The sequence below is a fragment of the Tursiops truncatus genome, chromosome 9, assembly GCF_011762595.2.
Source record: "Tursiops truncatus isolate mTurTru1 chromosome 9, mTurTru1.mat.Y, whole genome shotgun sequence".
NCBI lineage: Eukaryota > Metazoa > Chordata > Mammalia > Artiodactyla > Delphinidae > Tursiops > Tursiops truncatus.
This window is the reverse complement of record NC_047042.1, coordinates 102,003,769-102,021,336: the sequence shown is the minus strand read 5'-3', so window position 1 is coordinate 102,021,336 and position 17,568 is coordinate 102,003,769. Positions and strand designations below refer to the sequence as shown.

At 43.7% G+C, this 17,568-nt stretch overlaps 1 protein-coding gene across 1 annotated transcript in view; it reads right to left on the bottom strand.

The window, feature by feature from the left end:
* Nucleotides 1-17,568, bottom strand: part of DPP6 (dipeptidyl peptidase like 6) — a 772,816-nt gene that overhangs the window by 287,239 nt on the left and 468,009 nt on the right. Inside the window, exon 5 of the mRNA XM_033863543.2 lies at nt 10,715-10,789. Coding sequence (XP_033719434.1) covers nt 10,715-10,789 — 75 coding nt within the window. The remainder of the gene's footprint in view (nt 1-10,714; nt 10,790-17,568) is intronic.

Here is a 17,568-nt window from a genome sequence, read left to right as displayed (position 1 = left end):
ATTTAGCAAGGACTCATAGAACCGTTCGTTCCCCATCTTTCCCTTTCTTGAGCCTGTGGCACTGGTTCATTCATCCGTCCATTTATTCAACTAATACTTGCTGATCATTCATTGTCTGCCAGGTGCAAAGGGAACCAGGCCACTTTTCACGTCCGGGGGGCCTCGCAGCTCAGGGACGGGGAGACAGGTGTGTTTAACACTTTACCAAGTTCCATGCGATGCCAGGGCATCTGCGGAAGCGTCCATAAAGAAGTTAAATTTCTGAATGGAAGAGGTCCCAGCTGGACAAGGTCGAGAAGCAGATCCAGAAGCAGGAAAGAGCACGTGTGGCCAATGGGGGTTCACTTACCTGCAAGTAAGAAAATCCCTGCGGGCAGTGGCTCAGACAACCAGGAGTTAACTTCTCTGGCTTAAGGAGTCCAGAGGACAGTGGTCAGAGCCATCCAGGGCCTGGGCTCTGCATTTGCTCTGACATCGTCCCATGGGCTTTGGTCCTGGCTTACCCTCAGGCCTGACATCTCAGCTTCCCTGAAGGCGAGGACGGTCGAGAGGGAGTCCGTCTCTCCTTCAAGAGAGCCGAGCTTTCTCAGGGGTCCTCCCACCAACATCTCCCTTGGTCTGTCAGGCCACACGGTGGCTGAGTCCCCGTCACTTCCCTGTCCTCCCACTCAGCGGCCACGTGGTTCTCTCTCCAAGATGGCAGCACAAAGGATCAACCCAAACATGTCGGTCTGGTCGCAACCCGCCTTCCTGCCAACGTCAGCTCCACAGACTCACCCTCACGCGCTGGCTGCTCCAGGTGCACGGTGAGGATAAATCTTACTGCCCACGATCACCAGGCACATCCCACCCTGAGCATGTGCTCGTGGGGTTCTTCCATCTGGAATGCCTCTCCCCTTCTCGTTTCTTCATCACTTGACCACCAAAGTCGGACCGCTGCTCCAGCCCCCGTGCCCCCATCAGCTCCCCGCAGAACGCCCTGGAGTCACCGCTCAGAGACGTGGTCGTGACTTTCTCCGCTCAGCCTGGTCTTGGCAGCCCGTAGGTTCCTCTTCGCACTGTCATCGGACACTCCACAGGCAGAGACCCCACCCCGTGCAGAGGGTACAGCCACTAAAGCCCTGTTGGATTTTCAATATCGAAGTTAAGGACACGGTCACCACATCTTCTACGGCTCAACTTGGTGTCATGTGCTTCACCAAAACAGCCAATAAGTTCTTCCAGCAAAAACAACGCAGGTAATAATATTCCAAAGAAGCCTTAGATTTTCTCCATATTTGGACATCAAAAGGTACTCTCCTCTTTAAAGGTACTCTGGAAAGGTTACATGCTGTTTGTTGCCACTTATATGACATTCTAGAAAAGGTCAAACTAGGGACAGAAAACAGGTCGCTAGTTGCAAGGGGCCGGGGTGGAGGAGGGCCTGAAGGCAAAGGGGCAGCATGAGGGGGTTTTCGAGGGGATGGAGCTGTTTAGGATCCTGATTTGCGGTGATGGTTACACAAGTCTTGATTTAGGATCAAGGATCCTTGATTTAGGATCAAGGATCCTTGATTTAGGATCCTGATTTGCGGTGATGGTTACACAGGTTTTGAAACTCATAGAACTGTACACCCCCCCAAAAAGCTATAAACATTAAACAATGAGAAAGAAACAATTCAATTTTTCGTCATGTTATGTATAAACTGAAATCCAGGGAGATACTTCAGATGGGTCGAGAAGCATCGTAACCAGAGTCCACCAAAGGCAGCAGTTCTGTGTGAATTCTGAGCTGAATAATTACAGAGATCAGCCACAAAGTGTTCTTAAATATTTATGACATTAAAAGCCTCCTCAGTACAAGAGGCTTTAAAAGATATTTCAGCAAAACACCTCTTGTACACGCGCAGCTTAACAAAAGTGCATTTGTGTCAGGGAATTGGAATCGTGGGAGCTGACATTGTTCGCTGCCACGATGGGCTTCCTGGGCAATGCAGTCCATCCTCCCCTGTGCTCACAGCCCAGGAGGCTTGAGTGGTCACGGGCCACCACGTGGAGGTGGGGCTGGGGTCTTCCATTTGCGAACTGAAGACCAGTGGGGGATCCGTTATGGGACGGCCAGCGTGCAAGGCCACCTCTGAGGATCTTCAAGTAAAGTGCTGTGGACCCTGTGGTCTGCACAGGGGGCACTAGCGCCCTGTTGCACACTCTTTCTACGGGAGGGATTTGCAGGAGCTCTGGGGTGACGGAGGTGGGGGTGGCAGTGTTCCTGGCAGAGAGAACTGCAGCGGTGAAGGCGAAGGCCAGAGGGAGGTCTGGTCACGCAGGGGCTGAAACAGGTCTGGACGTCACAGATGGAGACGTGTCAAAGCCAAAAGGACCCCTTCCTGAAAGCGATACCAAGGATGTGGGCAGGAAGACACGAGGGGAAACCAAGGGATGGAAACTGGGGACTGGGATAATCTGACTGGTGCATTGGAGGTCACCCTGAAGGCAGGTTGGAAAACATGTTAAATCTGTGGACGCTGGGGAGGGAGGCCTAAGGCAAAGAGGCCCTTTGGGAGGCGAACGTAGTTCTTAGGCAACAAATGAAGGTGGGCTTCCTGGGGCAGCAGCAATGGGGGCAGATGCAAGTGGGCATATTCAAAGGCAAGGGCGCAGTGACGATGCCAGGTGGTGGAGGGGGAGCACGCAGGTGCAAGGCCTATGCCCAGGGCCCTGGGACTAGGGGCTGGTGGTGCTTATCCCAACGCACTAACATGCGGGACACAGAAAGTGAGGCCAATTTGGGGTGTAGTTGATGAGTTCACTTTGCACATGAGGGGTCTGAGGTCTCTAGGGGCCCCCAGGGGACAGCAGAATATACGACCTGGAGACCGGTGAGAGACCTGGACCAGAACGTGATTGGGAGTCACTGTTGTATAGAAAAGCACGTCTCAAACTTCAATGCACATACAAGTCTCATCCAGATCTACTTAAAGTGCAGGTTCTGATCCATTAAGGTTTTTTTGTTTGTTTGTTTTATTTATTTTATTATTATTATTCTTTTTTACCTTTTGGCCGTACCCTGCAGCATGTGGGATCTTAGTGCCCCGACCAGGGATTGAACTCACGCCCTCTGCGCATTGTAAGAGCGGAGTCTTAACTACCTTCCCAGGGAGGAGCCCCATTGCCAGATACTAAGTTTCTCAAGTTAGTAGTACTTCCTTATGGGCCCATCTCCAGTAGAGTCACACTGGATTAGGACTTCAACATATGGATTTTGAGGGAGCACAGCTTCCATAGCTTTCCACCCCCAGTCCCCCAAAATTCATGTTCTTCTCACGTGCATTCATCCCATCCAAACAGCCTGGAAAGTCTTAACTTATCCCAACCTCAGCTGTACGTCTCGGTCCAAAGTCTCACGTAAACATCATCTAAATCAGGTGTGGGTGAGACTCCAAGTATGATTCACCCTGAGGCAGAATTCCTCTCCAGCTGTGAACTTGTGAAACCAGACAAGTTATGTGTTTTCAAAATACAACAGTAGGACAGACATAGGCTAGACATTTCCATTCCAAGTGAGAGAAATCAGAAAGAAGAAAGGGGTCACCAGCTCCACGAACGCCCGGAACCTAGCAAGGCAAGTTCCTTTCTATCTTAAGTTCCGAGAATAATCCTTCTCGGGTCTCTGCTCCTCCTCCTGGGCCTGGTGGGGTGGCAGCGGCACCCTCATGGCTCTCAGCAGGGGGGCACTGCCCCTGAGACCCTAGGCAGGGCATCCTGGCCCCCCAAACTGGAGAGGTGACCCCAGCCCTGAAGATCTCTGAATCGCCTCAGGGTCTCTCATCCCTTTTCTCGAAGGTTGGAGCACGTCTGCAGCCAGATAGCTCTGCGCTCCCTTCCTGTAGCATCTGAGAGGTCCAGCATTACCTCTCATTCTGCCCCATTTTTTCTGTGCCCTTAGTCCTAGAGGGCAGTGTTTCTGCTGCTTTAACCCCGTCTCTGCTCCTGCCCCTGCTGAGTGGCTGATGACATTCGTGGCTCACACCCACGCCAACCTGTTTATCAGTGGCTCTTCAGGACCTCTGGAGCACGCGCTTCAGAACAAGCCTTCTCACTTTTCATAATGTGGACAGGTTGAGAACTTTCCAAATCTTTCAGTTCTGGTTGCTTTTTTCTCAACCATTCCCTCTTCAGCTCATCTTGCTCCCTTCATGTTTTACCAAGAGCACCAGGAGGATGCAGGCTGCACCGCCAACATCCTGCTTAGAAACCTCCTCAGCTGAGTTTCCAGTTTCATGGCTCACAAGCTCTATCTTCCGTAGAAGACTGGAACACAGTGCAGCCAAAATCATTTGCCACTTTACAACAGGAGTTGCTTTTCCTCCTGTTTCCAATAGCATCTGAGACCTCATCAGAACGGCCTTTCAGCCCACACTTCTACCAACAGTGCGTTCTCTGCAATCCAGGCTTCTCCTGGCAGGCACCTCGGAACTCCTCTAGCCTCTGTGCATCACCGAGTTCCAAAGCTGTCTCCACACTGTTAGGGCTTGGCTACAGCAGCACCCATTTCATGGCACCCAAATCGGGCTGCTGGGACAAAATACCACAGACTGGGTGCATCAAACAACAGAAGTTCATTTTCTCAGTTTTGGAGGCTCGAAGGTCAGGGTGCCAGCAGGTTCGATTTCTGGTGAGGGCCCTCTTCCTAGCTTGTAGGCGACGTCCGTCTTGCTGTGCCCTCACGGGCCTTTCCTGGGTGTGTGTGTGTGCAAACTCTCTGGTGCCTTTTCTTATGAGAGCATCAATTCTATCAAATCAGGGGCCACCCTTGTGACCTCATTTAACCTTAATTACATCCTTATAGGCCCATCTCTAAATACAGTCACATTGGGGTTAGGACTTCGGTATATGAATATGTTGGGGATACAAACATTCAGTCCAAAACACAACCCTCCTCCAGCCTCCTCTGGCTGGTACTCTTGACAGAACCAGAGATTGCTCACCAGTCCTTCCTGCGTTGACTTCCCTGGTCCCGAATCCCCAGAGGTTCCGTTGGTGCCTCTCCTGTGCCTGCCCGTTAGGGTTCTCTCGTCTAAGCGTTTTGTTCCAGGATATACAGGGAGTTTATCCTCCTTTTCCCCAGGGTGTCCCTAGGGTCATGCTGATAACTCGCTCTCCTTACTGCGTCTGCCTCTCTCTTCTCTGCTGCTGTGCTTACAGGGATACTTATCATTCGAAGCAGCTCTCATGCTCCTGCTTTCCTAACCCTTCCTAGGTTTTCACTCACGATCCTCTTTTCCCTCAGGGGTTCAGAGGGAATGTGCATTTAAATACATGTGGATGGACTGGCCCCAGGACCTGTTTGCTCCCTTCCCGTCTGCTCCCGTCTGGGCCTCCTCTCATGCTGGACCCACATGCTTCATCCCCTTGGGCTGCCTGGTGACCCTCAGCAGCGGCTGTGACTGGTACTTAAGTCACATCAACTTGCAAGGCAAGTATGCCAACAGCATCCTCCTACCTGGCTTTTTAAGAAAAACCGGAGGCTGTCAAAACTATCGGTTAATTCAGGACAGGGGCAATTAAGTAAAAATGACTCTTGTGACATTATATAGATTAAACTATTGGATGATTTCACTAATTCTTTCTTATTTTCTCATGCAAGGAATCATGTAATCAGAGCTAAGTAGCAACTAAATTCTACTCATGAACTTCAGTCCCTTCATCTTTCCTCATTCCAATGTTAAGGAAAGAAAGGGATTTCCTTCTTTTGATGATTAATTATCTTTGGTAGCTTTTTGGAAGCCAAAAAAATTTCAGAACCCCTCAAAGCTGTGGTGCGTAGGTCAGGTAGAGAGCTGGATCATGGAGTGGTGAGACTAGCTCACTCTCCTTCCGCTTAAAAGGAGGACTAACTTTCCAGTTTATAACTTCTTAATCATACAACAGATGGCGGTGCTGTTGGAAGAATAACACTGTACCCTCCCCCCGTCCTCTCTCAGCTTTAGTGGAAGTTATTTACTACCCCTTCACACGCATGTACACACGAGCGCACATACATAACACACAGATCCTGCAAACACCAGCACTTCGTCTGTTAAGCTGGCGCCACCATCCAGTGGAGGCAAGTCACCGACAGGCCCAGGGCAGCACCCAGTCTAGGAATGCTTCAAGCAGCGCTCTGCTCCTGCTCATTAATTTCTACAGATTCAAAAGCTGTGGTTACTGGCTTGGCTGGAAGTCCCACCAGAGCAGGTGCCTCAGTAAAACCCGCCAAGTCTGGATAGTCGTGTGCGTTATCACACGACAGAGCAACACTGAAGACTTCCTCTCTTGCTTTCAGGCTTTTTGCTAAAATAACACTCAGGAGTAAAGAAACCCAGTAAGATGGAAAAAGACTGCAGAAAATTAAATCCCATTGTTTAATAAAATTCCAAATTCCCAAGGCACTTGCTGTATCGTGCACAGAGTGTATCACGGGGTTTTTCCAATTACACAGCTTACTTACTGTGGGAAACACGAAGAAAGAAGTGGGAACCCAATAAACTCTTGAAAATGACATTCAAGAAAGTCTACCTGTTACTATAAAAATAATACGTTTAGTTGCCTAGAGAAAAAGCAAAAGCATGTCCTAACCTGCTTCTAGAAATGGGTTGTCTCATTCTACCCCTGAACTAACATGGCGACGTGTGTGCTGTTGCTAATACTCTGAATGGCACCTTCATAACATGCTGTTAAATCATTTTCTTTGACGGCGGTTGGAGCTGAAAATCACAAATGGAATTGGTCCTAACTTACAACAATGATTAACTCCTACAAGTTTTAAGTAACATAAAAATGCTCTAAACACCAAGGAGAGAGAATGAGCCCCGTAAGAGTCTCTGAGCCCTAAATTTTGTTTGGAAGGCCCAGCAGCTTGGGTCTGAGTCTCTGCCTATAATTGTTGTTAACGAGCTCACCCACAATAACTGACTGCTAAACTGGAATGAAGATCTTTCCCAAGAATTTGAGTCATTCTTTTTCCCCTCACTACATTACAATGATGGCCATTCATAATAAAAGCAATTAAGTGTGCTCTCTTTCCTACCTCCCAGTGCCCCTCCGAAAACCCACTCTTCTTATTTCCATTTCTTCGTTTCTTTTATTACTCATTACACAACTTCACTGGTTAACTGGGGCTGCTCAGAGACCCTCCTCCAGCTGGTGGTCTTTGGCAACGACCAGTACAACACCATCACTGCCGCCCAGACGCTGCAGCAGCCACCTCCTCAGGACCTTCTCTTCACGGATGCTCAGCATCTGCAGCCAGGACCATCCTCTGCTTCTCAAACCCTCCGCCATGTCCTCTGAGACACCCGCCCTTTGACTAGTGGTCTCTTCCTGAATGCTGTCCCTTCCTCCCCTGTGCCTTCGCTGACTCCAGGCTCTCGGCGGGTCACAGCGCCCTCTCTTCAATGGAGCAACTCTTTCATCTCACCCCCACCTTTCCATGTACCAAGGGCTGGAAGATGTAGGAGAAATGTCCTTCCCCTGCCCATCCCTAAATCCTCCCTCCTCTCCCAGGTCACACCCCCCAACTTCCAGTACGTGTGTCCTATACCGTTAGCACCGACCCCTCACCTGTCTTTCTTTCTTCCATTGACCTTGTCATCACGAGGCACGACCTGCAGCATCTCACACGCACTTTCTGATAACCACACTTGATCCTTCTGCTCCCTTTGCTCACCCTTCCTCCCCTCCAGGTTTCTGACCTGACCAAAGACCCCCCCACTTTCTACCTACGGCCCCTCCTGGCTTTACTTCTCTCCATGAGCAGGTGAGTTTCCATGGTCCATCACGATAATCACTCCTTTGAAAACACCCTTAACTCCCAATTTCACTCACCTGACAAATTCCAGCCCCAGATGACACCAGGGGACTGAGGATTGGGCAGGTAAGTGCTCCTGGGGAAAAGCACGTACCTGGCGGTCTGCCTTCACGGCATCCTCATCAGTACAAACCCCACAAGCCTGCTAATCCCCCAGCTGTTAAAGGCAAGGCCTTCTTCCAGCGGCTGAGACGCCAGCTCGTCCTTTTTGGCTCTACAGACCCCCCACTCCTCTGTCATGGCACTTACGCATTATTGGGAAAAATAAAAGGATGCATCAAAAGAAACTGAATGATCCTGCCGCCACTTTGCCTACAGACAAACAAGCTTCTTCCCCCACCGGGAAGTGTCCCTTTCCTATGGTCAGAAGGCTCCAGAGAGGGTGGGAGGGGGCACAGTGAGTTCAAAGGTCCTGAGGTCAGAAGGGGCATGACATGGTGGAACCACAGAGGAGGCAACATGGCTGCGAAGAGCAGGCGGAGGCGTGTGTGGGGTGGGGCCTGGGGCCTCCGTGAATTGGAGCAGGCCACCAGTCTCAGGAGAGAGCCAGGGGGACAGAGACCCACGTGATCCTATTTACGGATGTCTTAAGGTTATCTGGCCACACTGGGGAGACCGGCTGGAGAGGGGCCCGAGGAGAAGCACAGAGGTCAATTAAAGGGCTACTCTTTTTTTTTTTTTTTTTTGTGGTACGTGGGCCTCTCACTGTTGTGGCCTCTCCTGCTGCGGAGCACAGGCTCCGGACGCTCAGGCTCAGCGGCCATGGCTCACGGGCCAGCCGCTCCGTGGCATGTGGGATCCTCCTGGACCGGGGCACGAACCCGTGTCCCCTGCATCGGCAGGCGGACTCTCAACCAATGCACCACCAGGGAAGCCCAAGGGTTACTTCTTTGATTCACGTTAAAAGTATCCATTTCTATAGATATTTTTACATAGCACACATTTTCAATACTTTAATCATTTTTATAGTTTAAAATATAGCTGAATCCACTCCAAATTTTTTACATTTTCCCTCAGTTGATCACAGTTCTACCGCAAAGGCCAAGGGACAGTGCACAGGGAGAAAGGGTTAGTCAAGGTTCTTGTTTACAGCCAGCGTTCTGCATGGTGAAGACTCAGATTTAGCAAAATGTTCTTTCCTTAAATGGTTATCTGTGGCAATGGGATCCCAGGGCACAGTTTCCAGAGGAGCATTGGGAGAAAGGAGGAGGATGGTAGAGAATTCTACGATGGACAGAACATAGGGTCCTAGGTTAGATCAACGTATTCCAAATGAGCAGATAGGAGAATCTCTTCTAAAAGATTCTGAACAAATATAAAACTTTGTTTTCAAGTCTTGAGGAGCAGGAAGCTCATTACCAAACAAGGTAACTCATCCCACTGTTGGGATCCTCTCATCATTAAAAGATTCTCTGGTAAGATGACCTGAAATCTATCTTTTTATGCTTTTCTCACTCAGGTGTTGGTTTTGTCTCCCTGGAGCAACCCAGAACAAATTCATTACCCCATTCCTATGAAAGTCCTTCAAATATCTACTGGGAGTTTTCTCTTATTCAGGAGTGGAGGTTACATTTTTGCTAGCTTCCATGGGTGGTGAAAGGAGCTGGAATACTCTGAGCCATGGACATCACGCTTAGAGGTATGTAGGGCTGGGTGTAGGATGTGCAGAGTCCCAAGGCTAAAAGTTGGTTTTCAGTACATTAAGTTCACTGACTTCCCTGATCAAACAGATAAAGCTGACCAGTTGTTCCAAAGGATTCAGATGGATAAAAAGAAAACTTTTACATAACGGACATTAAAAAAACTAGTAAATGGAAAATTTAAGATAGAGAATTAAAAAAAGATCTACTTTTGGAGGAATAACTCTCCAATTGAAATTTTAATTGAGACTGAAATCTCCAAGAAATAATCCAGTTGTCAACAAGTAACTTTTAGAAGAAATTCTAAAATTTCTAGAATTAGAGTTGCATCTCTATGCAAACCCCAGCTTCCTCGTTGGCATGTAACTTAACAAACTGGGCTGTCTCATGCCAGGGGAAGAAGATTCTCTCAAACTCAGCAAGGAGCTACTCAGCCCTGAATGATGACGCAGGTACCATTACATCTCACAGAAGCTTCACCAAACTCTAATTAGAACAGTCTCAAGAGAGCTAGAAAGGCAGTGGAATTCTACATTTCATTTGCCAGAGAATAAAGTTCCACTGATGCACATTTCGAAAGCTGCTAATATCTCTTACAAGCTGAACATGTTTCACTTACACAAATACACTTCACCTTCTTGCTCATTTAAAGAGCCAAAATGAACTCTAAAATATTAGTATGTTAACAAAAAAAGCCTGAGTTTTAGGCTGCCACTAAAGACCAGGGTGAGATTTTATACAAGATTCTGGTGAAATTTTATGGGAGACTCACATAGAAAGTGCTTAAAACAGGGGTTTATATAATGAAAGTGATAGTTCAAGTCTTCTCTAGAATACTGTGATGGCTAAGAGATCAATAACAGCTGATTTTAATTTAGGGAGAACCTGGCATTCACTTTTTGTTCTTAGGATAGAATGTATGGCGTGACGGAGAAAAATGGCAAGGAAAATAATTGCACGAAAGGGTAAAATAAATCTATAAAAAGACAACTTCTCACCAGCTCACCAAGAAAATCCTATGAACTAGGCCCTAAAGGTAGGGATTTTTTTTTTCTCTGCCAAAAAGATTTTCATACCTTTCCTCTCTCCTAGGTGGCAGTGTGGCATAAAAAGAGACTAACCCAGGACTCACCAACTACTACAGGATTCAAAGATCACTAAGAATAGAGATTCAAGGAAAAATACTTAATAAGGTATTAGCCTAAAGAAACATTTTTTTTTATAAATAGAAAAGAGTAGTACTCACTGGTTCCACGTTATATGAAAAAAGAGCGTACTCTCTATCTGGAGATATTTCGTATCTGACAGCTCTTAACGATTCCTAAAAGAAAAAACAAAGAACAAAGAATTTTAAAGTATTACGTATAACATAACTCAAAACCTTGTAGTGAAACTGTGCCTGTGGTACCATTTTCAAAATTTGCTAATAAAATTAGTACGGAGCCAACTTGCTGAAGTCCATTAAAAATGGCTACATCCTTTTTTTGTTAACCAAATAGTATTCAGTTAATTAATGCTATTTTACATTTTATTTGTAGTTTTTTCAAATTTCAACAAAACATATTGTATCTGCTGAAACAAACCAGTAGAAATAAACATAAAAACAACCTTTTCACACAAGACTCCCAATCTCTCTGTATCTTTAAACACACTTTCTTTTGCTCATTCTTATACTTAGAAGCTTATAGTAAGCAGATCTGTTCCTAAAATAGAATCACATTCCACACATGATTTGGCAACGTGCCTCTTCACCTTCATGGATTCTGACCCACAAGTCAGTGTATGGAGGGCTATCATTTTTTCTTTCAAATTTCTTCAGAGCACACAGGGAATTTTACATAAATGAAATCATCGAAAATGCTGTTTCCCTTCAATTTGCCCGTCTTCTCTGATGCACTCCCACTGCTGTACAGACCCTCATACCCACTAGAAAAAGCCGTATATTGTCAACTTGGCGTGTATCACTCTACAAATGATCATAGGACCACACGCAAGCATTAGATGTATAGCCGCAGCTGAAAATGACGTCACCTTACACAACACTCACCTTAGTTTTCCCACGTGACAATAACTTAAGGTTTAGCCTGAATTAGCGCTCTTTAAAGCTTGCATACTATTCTGTGGTGTGGCTATATCTTCATTCACTCAGTCCTTACTAAAGGGTCGCTACAGAGGTTCTTGTTATTCATGGCAGTTACATTCTAGAAAGTCTCCACAAATCCTGTTCCTAGGGGAATGCAGAGTTAGGTTCCTGTGAGCCTCTGGTCACAGTGTTTTTGTCAACCAGTCAGTACATAACCTTGTCTTAGGTGTGTTTCTGTTTGAAGACATCTTACTGAGTATATATTGCTTTCATCAACACAGAACTCATGGCTAACAACACTGTGCCTGAATGAAGCTCATTAACGCGTCTTTTCTCTGTAAGAAAAACAACATCACAGCCTTCTTGAACTTAGGAACACAAGACAGGCCTTCAGCGTTATTCTTGAGAGCCATTTTAAACAGCATAATCACCAATAAAAAGCCCAAAAATGTGAAAAACTTGGCACTACATAGACCACAAAAAGAACACTTGTTTATAGTACAAGGTTTGACACCTGAAGACAATGTACTTCAATATTCTGCCACTATGCACGTGTCCAAGAACGACTGCAGAAGCACCCTGAGTATTAACTTGGGGTCACAAATAAACTTTAGCACAAGGCGAATCTGCAAATACGGAAGCCGTGAATGATGAGGGTCAACTGTGACGTGTTTCCAGTCTGCTGTTATTACACACAATGTTGTAATAAGGGTCCTCATCCAGATATCTTTACTGGTGTGTGTATGACTTAATTATTTTACAGGGTAGATTTCTAAGGGGAGAATTGATGATGTATAAGTTTTTTAAAACTTTAAATAGATATTGCCAAATTCCTTTTCAAAATTGTTCTTGAAATGAACATTCTCACTACGGATGTAGGAATGCACCCATCCTTCCCTTCCTTGGCAGCAAGAAGTCACTGTATTTTCTTCCATTTTGACCCTCTGATGGGTGTGAAGTGGTGCCTCACTGATAGCTTAGTTTATTTCACTGCTTACATTCCATCCCCACTGGAGATGTTTTAGGCAATGTGGATTTTATCTTCAGAGAACTGTCTAACCATATCTCCTTGAAAGTATTTCCTATGCTGAGTTTTCTCGCATTCTCTCTTAAGCTCGCTCCTATCATGTTTTCACCCCACCTCGACCAAGACCACTCTTCTCAAGGTTACCAGAGGCTCAGTCGCTAAATGTCATGCTAATTCCCCAGCTCTCACCGTACTTGGCACTACTGACCACTGTCTCCTTCCAAACCCCATCTTCACTTGGCGGCCAGGGTACACCTGGTTTCTCTCTTACTTCCCTTGCTGCTTGTTTTCATGCCCCTTTGCAGGTTCCCTTGGTTCCTCTGACCTCTGAATCCTGGAATATCCAACACTCATTATTTGGACCTCTTTATTCTTCCATAAGAAATCACCTCCCAGGTGATATCATCCAGTCTGGTAGCTAAAAATCCACATACCTGCTGAGGATTCCGACAGTCAAGTCTCTGTCCAGATCTCCCAACCTGGTCTGGACTTGACCTCGACCTTCAGACTCGTCTATCTAACTGCCTCCCTGACATCTCTCCACTTGGATATCAAATGGGCACCTCATGTCAACGTGCATAAAACCAAGCCCCTCACATCCTATCCCCTCCCCCTGCAGCTCCTGGCAGCTCCTTGCTCATCTCAGATGTAGCAACCCCATTCACTCAGCTGCTCTGGCTAAACTCTTAGCCATCTTTTCTCTTTCTCTCTGTCTTACACACCTGAGATCCAGTTGATCAGAGAACACTGCTGGTTTACCACCAAAGGACACTCAGAACCCTTCCTTCCCTGCTGCCACCACACCAGTCTAAGGCATGGGCCTTATTTTCTTGAGCTATTGCAGTGACCTTCCAGCTGCATCTCCAGGTTCTGTCTTTGCCCCACTGCAGTCTGTGCTAGCCACAGGGGCCAGGGCCAGCTTTTAAATATGTAAATCATGATACTGCACCTTGCTTGAAGCCCACCCACACGGCCTCCCATCACACTCACAGTATAAGTCAAAGTTCTGGCTGAGCAGTAGCCCTACCTGGCCAGGGTCCCCATCAGCTCTCTCTCCCATCTCACCAGTGTCCACACCTTCTCAGAGCAAGCCAGGCACTGCTGTCTCAAGGACGCTGTGTTTGCTCTTCTCTCTGCCTGAAACTCTAGATTTTCACTTCTTTCATCTTTTTCCTCAAAAGTCACCTTTTGCGTGAGGACTTCCATGTCCTTGAATAGCCATTATATCTACAAACTTTAACAGGCTGGCCTCTAATTTTTTATAACTCTCTTTCCTTATTTCCCTAGAATAATAATTATCTAAAATAAAATATATTTTACATTTATTTATTTCCTGTCTTCTTCATTAGAATGTAAGCTCCTTGAAAGGAGGGTTTTCTCCAAAAACAATGTTTAATTTCTCTTGGCCATGTTTTGTAGTTTACAGCATGCAGATCTTGTCCGTATTTTGTTAAAGTTATCCCTAAGTATTTAGTATTATTGATATTTTATACATATATATATAAATAAAATACACATGTATATCTTAATTTCAATATCCAGTTGTTTATTGCTTACAGAAATATAACAGAATTTGGTACCCTGACCTTATGCTCCGCAACCTTGCTAAATTACATTAATTGTGGGTATTTTTTGGTAGATTCCTTAGAAGTTTCTACATAATCACTCTTCTCCCCTGTGGAGAGTTTTCTCCTTCCTTTCCTAACTGGATGCTTTTTGCTTCTTTTTATATCCAATTACTGCCAGTATGATGCCGTGTAGAAGTCATGAGAGTGGACACCTCACCTTTTCCCGATCTTATGAAGAAGGCATTCACTCTTCACTATTCAGTGTGATATTAGTGGTGCATTTTTTTTGTAGATGCCTTTAATCAGGTTGAAGATGTTCTTATCTATTTCCAGTTTCCTCAGAGCTTTCATAATAAATGTTGAATGTTATAATGAATGTTGCATTTTCTCAGTTGCTTTTTCTACATTATTGAGAGATGATTAGGTTGTTTAGCTTTTTTAAATCTGTCAATATGGTAAATTACATTGTTTGATTTTTAAACGTTAAACCAAACTTGCATTCCTGGGATAAACTCTATTTGGCCATGTTGTGTCACCCCTTTTATATATTGCTAGATGTGATTTGCTAATATTGTGTGGAAGATTTCTGAAGCTGTGTTCATGGGGGAAATTGTGGTTTTCTTTTCTGGCAAATATCTTTGCTTGGTTTTTATTTCAGAGTAGTGCTGCTCCGCAAAATAATTTGGGAAATTATTCCTCCTCTTCTTCTATTTGTTTTATGAGTTTGTGTAGAATCAGTATTATGTTTTCCTTAAATGTTTGCTAGAATTCACCAGTGAAAACATTTGGGCTTTGAATTTTCTATATGTGGAGGTTTTAAACTATTAATTAGATTTTTTATGTCAACATAGGACTATTCAGATTGCCAGCTGCATCTTCAGTGAACTGTGATAATCTGTGTCTTTCAAGCATTTATTTGTTTCATGTGCGTTGTCAAATTTATTGATAGAAAGCTGTTCAAAATATTTTCTATTATCCTTGTAATATCTGTAGTGATGGTCTCGCCTCTGTTCCTGATATTGGTTGTTTTGTCCTTTGTCTTCGTTCTTCATCAATTTTATTAATCTTTTCCAAAAAACAGCTTTGAGTACTCTTTAGTTTTTCTATTTTTTCTGTTTTCTATATGGTTGATTACTTCTCTTTATTACCTTTCTTTTGTGTACTTAGGTTTACTTTTTCTTCTTTTTTCCCTAGTTTCTTATGGTGAAAGCTTAGATATAAGCACTTAAAGCTATAAATTTCCCTTTAAGTATACTGCCTTGCTGCATACCGTATATTTTGATATTATGTATTTTTATTTTCATTCATTTCAAACTATTCTCTAATTTCCATTTGATTTCTTCTTTGGCCAATTTTTTATTCAGAAGTATGGTGTTTAATTTCTAATCATCAGGATATTTTCCAGATTTTTATTTTGCTATTGGTTTCTAGTTTAATTTTGTATTTGCTAGAGAACATACTTTGTATAATCTCCAAGCTTTGAAATATATTGAGGCTATTTTAATGGCCCAGACTATGGTCTATCGTGGTAAATATTCCATGTGCACTCAGAAAGAATACGTACTCTGCTGTTGAGTGGTGTGATCTACAAATGTCAGGTCAGTTGGTTAATTGTGTTTTCAAGACTTTCTGTATCCTTACTAAGCTTTTTTCTACATGTTCTATCAATTACTAAGAGAGGATTGCTTGAATCACCAACTACAATTGTGAATTTGTCCATTTCTGCTTTTGGTTCAAGCAACTGTTGCTTGAAGCACTGTAGCTCTATTGCTAGTTGAATACACCTTCAGGATTCTCATGTCTTCTTAATGAACTGACTCCTTTATCATTATGAAATCTTTCTTTTTATTTCTGGTAGTATCCCTTGCTCTGCAGTCTACTTTGTCTGATATTAGTTTAGCCATTCAAGCTTTACTTTGGTTAGTGTTTGCATGGTATATCTTTTTACAACCATTTAATTTTAACCTATGTCTTTATATTTAAGGTAGATATCATAGATAGCTTATAATTGGGTCTTGCTTTTTAAAACTAATCTTAAAATCCTCTAGGAGTAATAAGGGGAGCTTGTGTACATACTAAACACGGGGACATGAGGAAAATCTGTCCTTCACACTGCAGTTATTTTCCATTCTCTACTGGATTAGCTTTCTGGCCCTGTGTGACATGCTTGAGAAAAGTTACAACACGTTCCAAAGATTTTAGGTGTGTATGTTGGTGTTTCTTATGTCAATTTTTAGAGTAGGAGAAAAGGTTCAGAAATCTTACATAAGGTTACATAACGTTAAGAGGAGCTGGATATATATCACATTTAAAGAACCCTTTTATAAAAAGACAGATGTATTTGTTTTCAGGACTAGTTAATTCATTTTACCGAAATTTCCATCAAAAGCCTGGCCACACATTGACCACATTTATCATTCCGGGCACTTGTCACTCTATTATGTAGACCCAACTTTTCATCTGGTAAAAGCTTTCTCACTCCAAAGAATGTCCTTTAAATTTCTCAGTGTGCAGGTACATGGCCAATGAATTATCTTAGATTTTATCTCTGAATACTTTATTTTATCTTTATTTTTGAAAGGTACTTTTGTTGCATATAGAATTCTAGATTAACAGTTTTATTTTTCTCCCAGTACCTTAAAGGTGTCACTCCTCTTTCTTCTGGCTTGCATAGCGTCTGGTGAAGAGTCTGTTGTCACACTTATGTTTGTTCTTCTGTACAAATGTCTCTTTGCTTTGGCTGCCATTAAGGTGTTCTATTTTTCACTGGTTTTCAAAACTTGATTATCATAGTGTAACTTGCTTTGGTGTGGTTTTCTTTATGTTTATTATGGTCAGGGTTTACTGAGTTTTTATACCACATGTGGTAAAAATTCAAAAGTGTGTTTTGTCTTTTCTCTCTTCTCTTTCTGGGGCATTAATATCAAGTATCTTACTCCACTTTATATTGTTCAACAAGTCATTGTGACTCTGTTCAGGGTTTTTTAATGTATTTTTTCCTCTCTGTTCTTCATTTTGGATAGTTTGTATTGCTATTAGTTAAAGTTTAATTTACTTTTTCCTTCCGTGGTGTCTAATCAGCTATTAATCTGGAGTTTTAAATTTTTATATTTTATTTTTCATCTCTGGAAATTTTATTTGCGTATTTTACAATCTTCAATTTCTCTTCACTATACTCATGGTTTTCTTTATATTCTTGAGCATTTGGAACATATTTATCTTAGCAGTTTTAATGTGTTTTTCTGCTAATCCCATTATCTGTTATTTGTGGGTCTGTTTCTATTGACTGATTTTTCTCCTTATTATGGGTCACATTTTTCTGCCTCTTTGTATATATAGTAATTTAAGAAATAACACCAGATATTTTGAATTTTCTCTTGTTGAATCTTGGATTTTTTTGTGTTCCTTCAAAGAATGTTGGA